At 38.5% G+C, this 16,972-nt stretch overlaps 1 protein-coding gene across 2 annotated transcripts in view; it reads right to left on the minus strand.

Annotated features, from left to right (window-relative positions):
• LOC122921450 (prostaglandin reductase 1-like) overlaps positions 1–16,972 on the minus strand; it is a 164,425-nt gene that overhangs the window by 55,295 nt on the left and 92,158 nt on the right. For both annotated transcript variants that reach the window (XM_044271431.1, XM_044271438.1), the window contains exons 5-7: positions 15,783–15,950; positions 14,774–14,891; positions 5,769–5,924 (exon numbers count right to left, since the gene is read on the minus strand). In XM_044271431.1, coding sequence (XP_044127366.1) covers positions 5,769–5,924; positions 14,774–14,891; positions 15,783–15,950 — 442 coding nt within the window. The remainder of the gene's footprint in view (positions 1–5,768; positions 5,925–14,773; positions 14,892–15,782; positions 15,951–16,972) is intronic.

Below are 16,972 nucleotides of genomic sequence, written 5' to 3' on the forward strand. Positions count from 1 at the left end.
CTTGCAAATGCCGTACCCCTAGAACCAACACACCTACCACACCTATAAAAAACGCTCATTTATATAATGATACTATCTTTTTCTGGTTATTTTTTACTGTAGGTGCCAACTCTAAACCTAAATTCGGTGCCTTAGTGAAAGTGATGAGGTGTGATGTGTGTAATAGGGGCCCAATTGTCTTATCCTTCAAAATGAAGTGCCAATGTTGATTGATAATGTGTTGTACCTGTTTAAATTGTGCACTGTAAGGTAGAATCATCCTTAATTCTACTTATTTTTGTGCTTTTGTATTGTGATTAGGTCCTAGTGTAAAGAAGGATTGTCTTACCATATATCTTACTTTATCTAGTGCACTGTGTATAGTATTATAGGGGTAATTCCTGTGTTTAAATTGATCTTTCATTTTTTTTTGCCTCGTCTTCGAATATTTCGTTGTTGGTACAGTTCCGTTTAATGCAACAAAACTGTTCAACAGGAATGTTTAGAAACTATCTTGGTAAGTGGCAGCTCATGAATAAAATAAAACTATTCTTTGCGGTTGGATTTTGGTAAGTGTTGCAGATAAATTTATTCCCCTTTGTGATAATTTGGATGTACACAAATTCGGGGGAATTTTTTATTGATGTTTGATGAAAAAATTAAATTCTCTGGATTCTTATTGATATCTTCCAGAAAAGATTTTAATTGGGTTTCTCCATTATTCCAAATGAACAGGATATCGTCTATGTAACATCGCCATAGGACCAGGTCCACCCCAAGTTTTGGAACAATATGTTGGTGTTCCCAATGGGCCAGAAAAAAATTGGCATAATTTGGGGCGAACTTGGTCCCCATGGCGGTCCCACATTGTTGCAAATAATCAGCTTCGAAGTAGAAGTAATTATGATGTAAGATATAATTAACTCCTTCCACCAGAAAGTCAATCTGTTCACCACAGAGACTACTGTTCAACTCAAGTTGTGATTTCATTGCGGAAGTACCGCTATTGTGATCAATAATAGTATAGAGGGACTAGACGTCCAATGTTTCTATAATCCTATAGGATTGGACATCCAGGCCCTCAAGTGTTTGAATAATATGTGTGTTGTCCCTTATAAAGGACTTAATACCTTTCACCACTGGTTGTAGAAGGGTATCAATGTATTGGGATAGGTTAGATGTTAAAGAACCTATCTCTGAATTAATGGGAATTATTTTTTTGTCTTTTATTTTCCGCAGATCATTTTCAACACATCTGTTGTGGGATTTTTTTCGGTTAGTTCTGATGTATTTATTGGTATAGGATTAAAAAAAATAAAAACATTTAAACATCATTTTCTTATAAACTTCTGAACCCCTATGTATGTGTCGAATTTGTTACGTTTCAAAAGCGAAAAATAAAAGACAAAAAAATTCACAAAGGCAACTTGACATTTAATGAAATCCGGTCAATAAAACAACTACAACAACAAGGAAATTTAACAATACGGCCCGCAGATAAAGGGGGGCTATTGTTGTCCTTGATACTGAACATTACAATAGAGAATGTCTAAAACAACTCTCAGATAAGACCACCTATATAAAACTAAAAGGAGGGTATCCTGTCAAAACAAGAACATGCGTTTATCTTGGGTACGCAGCGTAAACTACCCGTATTTTACTGCCTACCCAAGATTCATAAAGATTTCAAAGACCCCCTAGGATGTCCCATTATTTCAGGGATAGGTTCTTTAACATCTAACCTATCCCAATACCTTGATACCTTTCTACAACCAGTGGTGAAAGGTATTAAGTCCTATTTAAGTGACACCACACATATTATTCAAACACTTGAGGGCCTGGACGTCCAACCCCATTGGATTATGGGAACATTGGACGTCCAGTCCCTCTATACTATTATTGATCATAATTTGTGGTACTTCCGCAATTAAATCACAACTTGAGATGAACAGTAGTCTCTGTGGTGAACAGATTGACTTTCTGGTGGAAGGAGTTCATTATATCTTACATCCAAATTTTCTACTTCGAAGGTGATTATTATTTGCAACAATGTGGGACCGCCATGGGGATCAGGTTTGCCCCAAGTTATGCCAATTTATTTCTGGCCCATTGGGAACACCAACATATTCTTCCAAAACTTGGGGTGGACCTGGTCCTATGGCGACGTTACATAGACGATATCCTGTTCATTTGGAAAAATGGAGAAACCCAATTAAAATCTTTTCTGGAAGATATCAATAAGAATCCGGAGAATTACATTTTTTCATCAAACATTAATAAAGAATACACCAAATTTTTGTACATATAAATTATCACAAAGAGGAATAAATTTATCTGCAACACTTACTAAAAGCCAACCGCAAAGAATAGTTTTATTTTATTCAAGAGCTGCCACTTGCCAAGATGGCTTCTACACATTCCTGTTGGACAGTTTTGTCTCATTAAACGGAACTGTACCAACAATGAAATATTCTAAGACGAGCTGAAAAAAAAAAGATCAATTTAAATGCAGGAACTACCCCGATAATATTATAGACTGTTCACTAGATAAAGTAAGAAGTATGGAAAGACAATCCTTTACACTAGGACCTAATTACAATACTAAAACACACAAAAAGTGGAATTAAGGATTATTCCACCTTATTCCACCTTACATTGCACAATTTAAACAGGTAGAACACATTATCAATCAACATTGGGCCCCTATTATACACATCACCCCTGATCACTTTCACTAAGGCACCGAATTTAGGTTTAAAGTTGGCACCTACAGTCAAAAATAACCAGAAAAAGATAGTATCATTACATAATTGGGCACAAATGAGCGTTTTTTTTATAGGTGTGGTAGGTGTGTTGGTTGTAGGGGTACGGCATTTGCAAGGAAGACTTGTAGGATTTCGTCCATACAGAACCATTTCTCTTTTGAAATAAAAGATTGTTTGACTTGCAACTCCTCCACTGTCATCTACATTATCCAGTGCCCTTGCCAAAAACAATATATTGGCAGAACCAAACGGCCTCTTAAAGTGAGATTAGCGGAACATATAAATAACATAAAAAAGGGCCTTGCTAAACATCCATTGTCCAAACATTTCAAGAATTACCATAACAAAGATTACGGTGGTCTGACATTTGCAGCACTGGAAAAGGTAGAGAGACACTGGAGGGGAGGTAATCACATCTCAAAGATGTCAAGGACAGAGTCCAGACGTATTTACGACTTCGGAAGTCTGTCACCTGCAGGGCTCAATGCTGAACTCGGAATTTTTGGTTTTCTATAGGTCAGTTTGGGGGGGTGCCCCTTGCTGACGGGAGATCACATGTCTGGTTGTTTATCAGCACTGCGATGTCCCCTTGGCAGAGCCCCCCCTTTCTATCTATTTCTACTAATCAATATATGAACTTGTTCCATCTATATCTACTTATCAATATATAAACTTGATCCATCAATATATGAACTTGATCCCACAAGCGCATTTGACTCCAGGAGTATCATTCAATGCGCCTTCATTGAGGTTGTCTTCATATATTTGATGATCATTTCCTTATTACCTGTATATGTGTATCAATCACATAATTTTTTATATATGTGATAGGGAAAACCATTAGATCTAAACACCATAATATTAAGCAATTACTGACAAAAAAACGCATATATATCCCAAAAAACAAAGCAAAAATGCATTAAAAATGCAACATGGACAAATTGATATGTGGAATTAAGTAATCCATTCCTTTTCTTTAGATTGACAAGACAGGATCCACCACACCTATTAGTATTGATACCAGTGGGTATAAAACTATCTGGACTATTCATTGCGAACAAATCCACTGAGGAAGAATTAGGGATCTACTTCGAAAAACGTCTGGGAACTACTATTTACTCGCAAAAGTCCTGAACAATCTGCATGGCCATGCAACACAGAAGGAATATATATTAAAGATCCTGTTGATACTACGGCAAAAGGTTAAGCAAGGTAATCTCCTGCCTCACGATAATATGAGCGAGATCTACGGCACATTGAAGTTATTCTATCCACGGCACCTTACGGAGCAAGGCAACCTCTCGTCTCGAGATAACAGGAGGGAGTTTTACGACATTCTGAGGACATTCCATCCTCCTCACTAATTTGCCCTACCTCGCAAGAACGCTAGCGAGACACAGAGAACCGCCTATTGGCCGTACGTACCTGATCTACCTTGCATTCAGGTAAGCGCTCTTACACGTGGGACGCCACAAAATTTGCACTACCAAAAGTGAGTGCCAACAAGTTAATATCTTACATGGCCACATATCGCTATACATTCCACAGATTATGGACTGTACTAACTAACCATTGGAAAGAATCGTCTGTTGACAATTGCAGGCTGATAATTGCAGTATTAACCAAATTAATTGCATCTTAGCTGATTCCCCTACTACTTATTAACCAGCTACATTATATTGGGAATAAACCGTATGCTGCAAATACTAACCACTATATTGATCTACAGACCAATCATCATACTAATATTAGTGGAAGACTTTATCAGGAAATATGAATAACTGTTTAACAGGAATAGCAATTGTACCAATGACTGCTTTGATGTCCAAGACATATACTCATGCCTGATATGCCTTATATACAGCTATAATTTCCTTGGATTTTTTTATTGACTATTGATTTTAATTTAATTTAATTTTATTTGAATTTTAGTTTTTTATGTTTTTTTTACATTTTTATATGTAATGTTGTATTTTATATTTCATATTCCATCTTCATTGAGTCATTAAAATTGCTTTGTACTTAATGACCCCCAGTGTATGAGTGCCGGTCTTCATTCAAAGTAACACTTTTATGCCATTTTTGAAAGGGTGATTCAAATTAGACAGAAGCACCGAGCCATGGTTACAGTGAGTGAGCCGTCTTGCATCCAAAAAAGAACAAAATGTGTTTAATATATTGTATATTTGTATTCACATTTATTGTTTGTCCCACATCAAATTTCTTGACATTGCTACTTCATTCTTCAATGTTCTTGGTTATTCAAAACTAATCAAATTCATCCATAAGGTCTCTCTGATATATGCACCCTCGGACATAGGAGATGATTAGTGTAGAGTGCGAATATTTGAATCACGAATTTTAATTGTGAATATTTAGAATATAGTGCTATATATTTGTATTTGCGAATAGTGTTGAATATTCTAAACGTGAATTTATTGCAAATATATTACATTGCCGAATTTCGCAATCAAGTAAACAATGACTGGAGATCACAAATACTTGAATTTGTGAATTTATGGCAAATATTCGGCCAAAAAGTCGCAAAATATCGCGAATTCGAATATTGCCTATGCCACTCATCACTAGAGATGATAGCTACAGATTCCATAATTCCATAGAATACCCAAAACAGTACACACATGATTCAGCAGCTAACAGTAATTGTTATATAGCATGCAAGTGCTTTATTCACATCTATACTGGCCCTGTACTTCTCTATGATATCCTATACTGTACTGTACTTTTGCATGATTCTGAGTGAAACAGAATTATGGAGCCAAATTTGTTATCTCTAGGGGCATTATATGGGGAGCAGCTAGTTTCCACCCACCAGCTTAGATACAACTGAGAATTGGGAAATTTAGCCTGCAAAAGAGAAAGCTGGTAAAATATGCCAGATAAAAGTAATACTATGGTCAGATATAGCGTTACCACTCATGTACACATATGCACATTTTATTCTAAATTCAAGTGGCTTTGTTTTCCCCCTACCGCCGCAATACAAGAGAGCGCAAAACTCACATTATCAAAATAGCAGTCATAGCCTTCTGGAGATGCCTTCTTCAGGGTTTCTTCCAAAGAACTCACTGTTTTATAGTTAAAAGCTTCATCAAAGCCAATTTCTTTTAAATATTGGATTTTGTCATCTGAACCAGCAGATCCCACTACCGTACAGCCCTAAGGAGAAATACAAAAATTGCATATGACATTTTGATATGGGACGGGCCCACACTCCACTTTTAGACAACCTTCAGAATAAAGGAGCAAAACACTTTGGGGGAGATTTATCAAACTGGTGTAAAGTACAATAGGTTTAGTTGCCCATAGCAACCAGAGTCCACCTTTCATTTTCTAAAGAAGCTGTGAAAAATGAAAGGTGGAATCTGGTTGGTAGCTATAGGCAACTAAGCCAGTTCTACTTTACACCAGTTTGATAAATCTCCCCCTTTTTTTGGTGTCCTAATGAACACCGCTTAGGACTAAAACATTTACAAAAATTTGTCTAAAAAGTGGCACAACTTGGTGCAATTTGGAGCATATAGGGCTGTTACACTTTTTTTTTTACACTCACGACAAGGAGATGAGACTTAGTGGAAAGGGGTGGATCTTTGTCGGAAAGGACAGAGCTTAAATTGCACAATTTTGCGTAAAACTCTGTCTGAAAAGCCAACCATTAGTTGATATAGAGTCAGAGTGTCTATCCCTGCACCACATTTATCATCCTGCTGGAGCCCCTGTGATAAATCTTGTGCAGGGCTAGACAGCCTGTCTAAGCTTACGCCATCTTTGGGATTAGTAAATCTGGCCACTGTGCGAGATCCCTAGCTGTCCTGAATATAGCACCCAGCCAGAAAGAAATAAAGGCTCTGACTTACCATTCTGTTGTGCTTTCTCATACGTATACAATATTATCTAATGACAATACGATCAAAATGTATGCTCATCTCATTGCCTTTAAGAATAAAATCAGCCTGAGCCAAAGTTATATTATGTGGCTGAGGGAGCCAAGATGAGTTCATGGCATGAGTATATGGCATGAGTTCATGGCAAGTTCAATTTATAAAAAAATAATTGTGAACATAAACGGATATTGTGTTTAAAAGTTATTGCTAAAGATATGGGACCATCTGTAAGGAGTAAGTCAATTCCCTAAGACATGTCTGTCCGGAGTGAACAAGGTTACTTGATAAGGACTCATATCCTTGAGGCACACCTGCTGTATGAGATTCAATTTATATATTCATAATTATATTATATATATCTCTGCATGGTATATTTAGTTTATAACATACAAACCGGATTCCAAAAAAGTTGGGACACTAAACAAATTGTGAATAAAAACTGAATGCAATGATGTGGAGATGGCAAATGTCAATATTTTATTTGTAATAGAACGTAGATGACAGATCAAACGTTTAATCCGAGTAAATGTATCATTTTAAGGAAAAATACGTTGATTCAAATTTTCACGGTGTCAACAAATCCCAAAAAAGTTGGGACAAGTAGCAATAAGAGGCTGGAAAAAGTAAATTTGAGCATAACGAAGTGCTAGAAGACCAATTAACACTAATTAGGTCAATTGGCAACATGATTGGGTATAAAAAGAGCTTCTCAGAGTGGCAGTGTCTCTCAGAAGCCAAGATGGGTAGAGGATCACCAATTCCCACAATGTTGCGCAGAAAGATAGTGGAGCAATATCAGAAAGGTGTTACCCAGCGAAAAATTGCAAAGACTTTGCATCTATCATCATCAACTGTGCATAACATCATCCGAAGATTCAGAGAATCTGGAACAATCTCTGTGCGTAAGGGTCAAGGCCGTAAAACCATACTGGATGCCCGTGATTTCCGGGCCCTTAAACGACACTGCACCACAAACAGGAATGCTACTGTAAAGGAAATCACAGAATGGGCTCAGGAATACTTCCAGAAACCATTGTCAGTGAACACAATCCACCGTGCCATCCGCCGTTGCCAGCTGAAACTCTACAGTGCAAAGAATAAGCCATTTCTAAGCAAGATCCACAAGCTCAGGAGTTTTCACTGGGCCAGGGATCATTTAAAATGGAGTGTGGCAAAATGGAAGACTGTTCTGGGGTCAGACGAGTCACAATTCGAAGTTCTTTTTGGAAATCTGGGACGCCTTGTCATCCGGACCAAAGAGGACAAGGACAACCCAAGTTGTTTTCAACGCTCAGTTCAGAAGCCTGCATCTCTGATGGTATGGGGTTGCATGAGTGCGTGTGGCATGGGCAGCTTGCATGTCTGGAAAGGCACCATCAATGCAGAAAAGTATATTCAGGTTCTAGAACAACATATGCTCCCATCCAGAAGTCATCTCTTTCAGGGAAGACCCTGCATTTTTCAACAAGATAATGCCAGACCACATTCTGCATCAATCACAACATCATGGCTGCGGAGGAGAAGGATCCGGGTACTGAAATGGCCAGTCTGCAGTCCAGATATTTTACCTATAGAGAACATTTGGCGCATCATAAAGAGGAAGGTGCAACAAAGAAGGCCCAAGACGATTGAACAGTTAGAGGCCTGTATTAGACAAGAATGGGAGAGCATTCCTATTTCTAATCTTGAGAAACTGGTCTCCTCGGTCCCCAGACGTCTGTTGAGTGTTGTAAGAAGAAGGGGAGATGCCACACAGTGGTGAAAATGGCCTTGTCCCAACTTTTTGGGGATTTGTTGACACCATGAAATTCTGATTCAACATATTTTTCCCTTAAAATGGTACGTTTTCTCAGTTTAAACTTTTGTTCCGTGATTTATGTTCTATTCTGAATAAAATATTAGAAGTTGGCATCTCCACATCATTGCATTCAGTTTTTATTCACGATTTGTATAGTGTCCCAACTTTTTGGGAATTCGGTTTGTATGTTAATCAATAATTCATATAATGAATCCCTTTTGAACTACAAGTATTCGTGCTTAATGATCTTTCCAAACTAAATAATCATAAGTATCAAAAGATCCTCCTGAGTAGGATACTGATGTTGGCCAGAGTGTTGGTCAGTCGGACCTGGTTTGCTCGATATACTCCAGATATAAATACATGGATAAATCTAATTGATAAGGTAAAAAATTATGAGAAAATCATGTATAAACAGAGGGAAGCTGAGGAGAAGTGGATTAAGATATGGGGTGGTTGGAGGACTTGATTAGTTGTGCTAAATTTTTATTTATTTTTATTTATTTTTATCTTATTTTTTTTTTTGACGCACCACAGGTAGGGGGGGGGAGGGGGGGTTAGGGAATTGGGGGTGGGGGGGAATTGTATCCTTTTTTCTATTTGTAATGTTTTGATATATTAATAATAAAGATAATTAATAAAAAAAAAAAATTCATATAATGTATTATCTATGTGTAACAATGTATTGATTTATATATATATGTCATACCATGTATTCACTATTTAGAAGGTATTGTAGAAGGTATAGAAACAAGTAAGTTTATGTTAATTGGATTTCTGGGAAGAGTAAATGCCATTTCAAAACAATAGTTATTCATGGTTGTAGATAAGTGAAATGTACAAGTTCCGATGCCAAGCATCAAAGCCGCTATATAAAATTTTCATCAAGTCAACCTATATTTCAGATATTAGATATTTTAATTTTAATGCTTAAAAGTTGGGATGTTCATCTGCAATACTGCAGTGCCATCTGGAGGCAGATGGACAATATTATATTATTTCATTATTTGTTCTATACCATATTAGGAGTTGATATGACATCATGGTGTTATTAGCATGCAAGTACACCCACCTAACCTGATTGGGAATCCCTAATCTAAAGGGGATGATTCTTAGAAAAGGGGGGGAATAATTACTCGTGTGCGGGGTAGCAAGAGAGAGCTAGAGAGAGAGAAAAAAAGATCCATATATCCATTGATCCATTCATTCAATCAAAAAGGAAAAAAACTTTATCAGAAGAAACTTGGATTATTCTTTTTGGATTACTAGGAATGTTCTTCAGAACTGGTCCCATCTGAACTCTGTCTACCTTTGACCCGGTAACGTATATTTTGTTTATTACACATGATATTAATAAGATATTTCTCTCGGTACATAGCCAAGAGTTCCCATACTGGAATATATAGTCTTAGGTGCCTCCATAATGCTGATTATTCTATTGTTAATGGAAGATCTGACATTATTTGAAAAGAGGACTAAATCCTTGGAAAGTTATTTTCCTTAGTCTGATTGCCGAGCTGAATATTTTATCATATTAATATCATATATTTTTGATTGGTCATAGGAAAATAGAGTCAAGGGATAACAGTTATTTTCCTGTAAATCCGTGTTTTATTGTTATAGCCTGTTTGATAACAGAAGATCCTAAGTTTCTCTTGGTATAGGAGTCCGTTTGTTAAAAGTATGACACTGGTTGTCATAAATCATTAAATCATACTGTGCTGATTAGATAGGGGTGTATTAGCACCACCGTGTGGTACATTTTGGGTGTTACTTTGTAACTTCATCATTTGTTTTGCAGTTGTATTGTTTTTATATTCTTGGTTTTTATAATAAACTATTATATATTTTTGCATATACAATTGTCCCTTTGTTTCACTGCTTGCACAAATCAAATTAAGATACTTGATAAAAAGAACTTAGAGGCGTTTTTTTATGTCCGCCTGAAGGATAATATAATTTTGATATTTTTTTTATCCTCTCTTTTATATGAAGATTCTTTCATATGGAAGATATATGACAATTCTAGCACAGTCAGTACACTTTAAGGACACCAACACCCTATTGAAGAGCTCACTTCTGTGCTTAAAAGGCTTTCCAAGTTTTTTTTTAGCTGATGACCTATTCTTTGGATAGGCTTTCAGTATCTGATCAGTGGGGATCCAACACTCTGGACCCCTGTCGATCAGCTGTTTGAAAAGGCACCAGCACTCGCAGCTTTGTCTAGGCCATGTGAAGTCACGTTTATTGGTCACATGGCCTAAGTGCTGCTTAGCCTCATTGAAATGAATATGGCTGAGCGGTGATGCCAAGCACAGCAACTATACAATGTGTGGTGCTGTGCTTGTTGAACTGAGAGAAGGCCTGGGATTTGCTAATAAAGTTAGTGAAGAAGGGTGAAGGTTGAAAGTTAGGAAAGGAAGTTAATGGAGGAGGTGAACAAGAGCAGTCTATTATGTAGCTTCTAGCCCTGATCAAGCTAAGGGAGTGTGGACCAGATCTTTATAACTACTTAGCACAGACCAGTGAGTCTATGTCTGAATATAGAGAAAGTCTAGTGGAGGTTAGAGCTAAATTAGCCAATGGACTTCAAACACAAGTGACCAGGAGGAACCTAAAAGTACCTGGACACAGCCAGATGATTAATGTGCAAAATTATCCTTTAACACATGCCTCTATGGACATAGTAGACCGTAATTCTTCAGTGAGCATCCTTTCTAAAGAATGGAGCAGAAGACTGATGTCTGCTGTTAGGGAGACCGCCCTGTGGACTTTTTAAAGGCACAGTAACAGGTCTTTGAGAGCCAGAATGGAATTATTTCTGTTTCTCAGGTATTCAAATACTTATGTTCAGCAGTGCAAGACAAATACATTCTTTAAAAATCATACAATGTGATTTCCTGAACTTTTTTTATTTATTATTCTGTCTCTCAGAGTGGGAATGCACCTCCAATGTCAATTTCAGACCCCTCCATGATTTCTAAGTGGGAGTACTTGCAAAATCGCAGGGTGTTCAAATACGTCTGTTCCTCACTGTACATGAACTGTACTGACTACCTGGAGACAAGTGATCTAGTAAAAGTTCTGTTGCTTCCTTATCCTTTCTACCAACTTAATTTGCACCTAACAGTGCTGGCGTCACAAACAACCTGGGCCCCAGCCTCCAAAGGACCCTAAACACCTATACCATCAAGGTCACCTCAACTACTATCTGGCTCATGATCCCTGTACTAGAGAGTGCCCCGGAGGATTTAGTGCTGTTTTCCCATCACTGCATCACCGGCCTAGGGAGGGTCTGCTAACTGTGAGTACAAAACAACTAATACCCCCATCGGCCCACTGTGCCTTATGTGTTTCTCATGAGGACCCAGTTGCTGCATTACTGGGAGTACCGGAATGCCATTATCACCTCCTTTTGCACCCCCATTATCTGTATTGTGTGATCCTGTGTCATCCTGCATATTAATTACTATATCCTGCATTGTGTATATTAATTTCCTGGCAAATGTTATGTTTATGTACGTGGTACGCCAGCGGGTGCAGCAAATCTGTGCAGAACTAGTTTCCCTGGAGAGGAACCTTCTAGTTCCTCCCAGCCCTCTTTAGAGAGGGAGGAGTTTAGTTAGTAAGTAAGTCAGTCTAACCTACCCCCTCGTCATGGGGAGAGACTATGTGAGGAGTCCGTCTGATTTAACCCCTGCTAGGGGAAGGCAGCAGGCCTGGTCCTGTCTTTTAGTCCTACGCCAGCCTTATCACTGGAGGTTGTGCACACCCAAGCATAAGTGAGCTTGCGGTACTCCTAACCAGGACAAGAAGTTCCTAGGATTAACGACAACAGTAAGAGACAGACTACAGCTAACCTAAGTTCCAGCAGAAGAGAATAGCAGAGCTGAAGGAGATCTACCGCATAGCAGAGCTGAGATTGTTGTAGAAGCGTTTGCCTGCACAGATAAGCCAATACCTGCTGATGACCAAGATACCGTTTGGAAACTGTTTGGATTATCGTTTATGCCAAGTAAAGCTGTGTTCAACGTTACCATAAAGTCTGGACTCCATTTATTCTACTCATCCACCTTCCAAGTTCAACTACCCCTTTTTGCACTTGATTTGGACCACATCATGTCTGGGATCCAAGGAGATCCAGGCAGGAACACCGTGACATGTGTATACAACATCTACAGAGACTGTAGACCACCCTGCACCACTCAGGCAATCTTACCCCTGGGTACCAACATTACCATCTACAAAGGGGACTCCAAGTCCTCGTTGCTTAACTGCAACTGGCGTCACGATTACTTGCTCTATAAGAGGGACATATTTGGTAGAAACCTCCTAAGGGGCAAGAGATACCCCAGACGCTGGTAGCGGGCAGCTCCTTATGACCTATCTAGAGGATAGTAAAACAGTGTGTAGAGCAGCACTTCTGTACCTTCTAGACTCCTTTAGATATGCAACAGCCCATCCAGAACGCTGGATCCACGGTGCTCCATAGATAAATTTTCTTATAAAAGTTGATGGCAGCATTTTCGTCCAAAGATCATGTAACACTAAACCCACACCAAACGGACATTGGTGACATATCCTACTGATATGCCATCAAAATGTGAGATGGCCCAACGCCTTTAACTACAGTCTGGTCCATAAATATTGGGACATCAACACAATTGTAACATTTTTGGCTCTATACACCACCACAATGGATTTGAAATGAAACGAACAAGATGTGCTTTAACTGCAGACTGTCAGCTTTAATTTGAGGGTATATACATCCAAATCAGGTGAACGGTGTAGGAATTACAACAGTTTCAATATGTGCCTCCCACTTGTTAAGGAACCAAAAGTAATGGGACAATTGGCTTCTCAGCTGTTCTATGGCCATGTGTGTGTTATTCCCTCATTATCCCGATTACAATGAGCAGATAAAAGGTCCAGAGTTAATTTCAAGTGTGCTATTTGCATTTGGAATCTGTTGCTGTCAACTGTCAAGATGAGATCCAAAGAGCTGTCACTATCAGTAAAGCAAGCCATAATTAGGCTGAAAAAACAAAACAAACCCATCAGAGAGATAGCAAAAACATTAGGCGTGGCCAAAACAACTGTTTGGAACATTCTTAAAAAGAAGGAACGCACCAGTGAGCTCAGCAACACCAAAAGACCCAGAAGATCACGGAAAGCAACTGCAGTGGATGACCGAAGAATTCTTTCCTTGGTGAAGAAAACACCCTTTACAACATTTGGCAAATCAAGAACACTCTCCAGGAGGTACTGTAGGTGTATGTGTGTCGAAGTCAACAATCAAGAGAAGACTTCACCAGAGTGAATACAGAGGGTTCACCACAAGATGTAAACCATTGGTGAGCCTCAAAAACAGGAAGGCCAGATTAGAGTTTGCCAAATGACATCTAAAAAAGCCTTGACAGTTCTGGAACAACATCCTATGGACAGATGAGACCAAGATCAACTTGTACCAGAGTGATGGGAAGAGAAGAGTATGGAGAAGGAAAGGAACTGCTCATGATCCTAAGCATACCACCTAATCAGTGAAGCATGGTGGTGGTAGTGTCAAGGCGTGGGCATGTATGGCTGCCAATGGAACTGATTCTCTTGTATTTATTGATGATGTGACTGCTGACAAAAGCAGCAGGATGAATTATGAAGTGTTTCGGGCAATATTATCTGCTCATATTCAGCCAAATGCTTCAGAACTCATTGGACGGCGCTTTTTTAAGGGAAAGAAGTGGAATGTTATGCAATGGCCCAGTCAATCACCTGACCTGAAGACAAAACTGAAGGGAAAATGCCCCAAGAACAAGCAGGAACTGAAGACAGTTGCAGCAGAGGCCTGGCAGAGCATCACCAGGGATGAAACCCAGCGTCTGGTGATGTCAATGCATTCCAGACTTCAGGCTGTAAGTGACTGCAAAGGATTTGCAACCAAGTATTAAAAAGTGAAAGTTTGATTTATGATTATTATTCTATCCCATTACTTTTGGTTCCTTAACAAGTGGGAGGCATGTATCCAAACGTAATTCCTACACCGTTCACCTGATTTGGATGTATATACCCTCAAATTAAAGCTGACAGTCTGCAGTTAAAGCACATCTTGTTTGTTTCATTTAAAATCTATTGTGGTGGTGTATAGAGCCAAAAATGTTAGAATTGTGTCGATGTCCCAATATTTATGGACCTGAGTGTATTAACTACAGGACAGTTAAACAAAATACCATCTTAATTTTACCAGGTTTGGAAGAAAGTCAACTGAAATGCACTATGAAATAAATTAAGTTTTAATGAAAAACAGTGGGTTAGCTTTCACATTTACTTACTTTTAACTTGGCGATCTGTCCTACAACTGATCCGACTGCTCCAGCAGCACTATTGACAAGAACTACTTCTCCTTCCTTAGGATTGCAGATTTCCAAAAGGCCAAAATATGCAGTTAAACTAATAAAATACAGAATAGTGTTGATAAATCACAAAGTCTAAAACACACCAGTGGCACAGTCAGAGGGTGGACTGGGAACTTAAAGTGGCCCTGGAAAGAAAAAAACTAAAAAGTGGCACCGTTTAAGAGTCGGGTCCACATTGATGGAAGGCAGGGCCAGCAATACCATATTGTGGCACATTTTACCACCCCAACAGAGCAAAATGCCATAGTCTATCACAAAATACACCAGAAGAAGCCTGGTGTGACGAAACAGCGTTGGGAGGAGGACGCTGCAGGGCCGGTCTGTCACTTATGTTACTATTTAACTATTGCTGGTATGGTCCTCTATCATTGAATTGTTAATACTGGGGCTTTTTGCTTCCTTATATTATTGTTATTACTATTGGGACCGTTCATGCTCTTACTGTATATGCATTTACTTTGTGATGGCATTAACTATTGTGGCTGACTAACTCTGCAGCGCCCTCTAATTCCTATGTGATCATTCTTTTTGGATATTGACATCTTCAATAAAGTTTTTTATATTATTGGTTGGAGGATATTTCTTTGTTTTGGGGGTTTCAAATAGTATTACATAAGAGCTGCTGCTGGCACATGCTGAATGGATAATAGGAAAAATCTGTCAATAAGCAGTCGGCAGGGGATTTCCTGCATATCATGATCATTGTTGAACTCCTTGCAGGCCATCAAAAAAGTTTAAAGTATCAAGTTTTCAAAGTTTGCTAACACATAAGTGACTGACCACTGATGTCAGCATGTCTGTCACTACTTTATTCCGCCTTTAGAAAGGCTAGCACAAATAACCTGTTAGGTTCCCTTTAAATTTCCCTCAAAACCAAAACTGCCCTGTGTAAACCAGATCGAATCAACATTAAATAAAATCTTACCCAGGCATGCCTACTGTTCCGAGAGCCAGTGATCTGGGCAGAGATCCAGGCCATTCAGAAGGCAGTGGAAGCAGATCTTTGCCGTTAGATATAAAGTGTGTTGTCCAGCCAGAGTTTCCAACATAATATCCACCCACTGCGAATGCTGAATTTTTGCTTTTTATTATCCTAAATGACAAAAAAGTTTAAAGTTTTCAAAACAAGCTCCCTTTAACATAATTTAGGATACCAGTAACACATTTTTTTTTTGCAACAGTAAAAACTGTTTCTAAATATGTTGGGTAGAAAAGATGAGGTAGACAAAGTTCATTTATGATTACTCTAATGTTAGAAGTCTTTAAACATGAACAACTGTGTCTAGAAAGATGCAAATTGTGTATGATTCATAGTTAGCCAGTTTCAATACTACTACTACTAATAATAGTAATAATTCATCTATGGATAGTAAAAAGTATCATCTATTGTATGGTATATTCAGAGTAGCTACAGTATCTTCCAAGAGAAAGAAAGCTGTCTGTGTGCCACCTAGTGGAGACAGATGCCCTATAGTCAATGTTCAAAATTTAGCAGGCCTTGGATGACAAAAAATATTACACCAGGAGCCTTCTTCAAAAGGAAAAAAGGACCAATCAGTAAATAACTGTTTCAGTGTTGTTGCCTCTTGTCAGTATAGAGTAACAGAACTGGGTGATCGATTAGCCTGATGTGAGGTCTTTGACATAAGGTAGGTCTTGAGAGTACTAGTTCTCCTTGTGAAGAACACCAGAACTAGGATTGGAAGTTGTATAGGCCATGCATTGTAAGCGCACAAATTAGCTCCCCTCCTAAGGAATTAAACGTTCTGACTAACCTTTGGGTAACTACCCTGTAAGTCAACATCTGACCTATGAAAGAGCCTTGAAACGTGACTTTGGATATCAGGCAAGCCAAAATCTCCTGCAAAATAGCACTGTTTCAGAGTTCCTGTTCCCCTTCAGTATAAAGCAGGCTATTGATTGGCCAGGTGATAGACCTTTGATGTAGCATTGCTCTGTTGATGAGGACAAAGAACCCCAAAACAGCTGATTCCAACCAAAAAGTCATTAGTCCATTTTTTTACTTTTTGTAAATTTTTATTAGTCCCAATATAGCTTAAAAAAATGACTGAGAAGGTTTTGCAGCAGTGAAATTATTTAAAATGACCCTTTGGT

The sequence above is a fragment of the Bufo gargarizans genome, chromosome 1 (genome assembly GCF_014858855.1).
Source record: "Bufo gargarizans isolate SCDJY-AF-19 chromosome 1, ASM1485885v1, whole genome shotgun sequence".
In the NCBI taxonomy this organism is placed as follows: domain Eukaryota; kingdom Metazoa; phylum Chordata; class Amphibia; order Anura; family Bufonidae; genus Bufo; species Bufo gargarizans.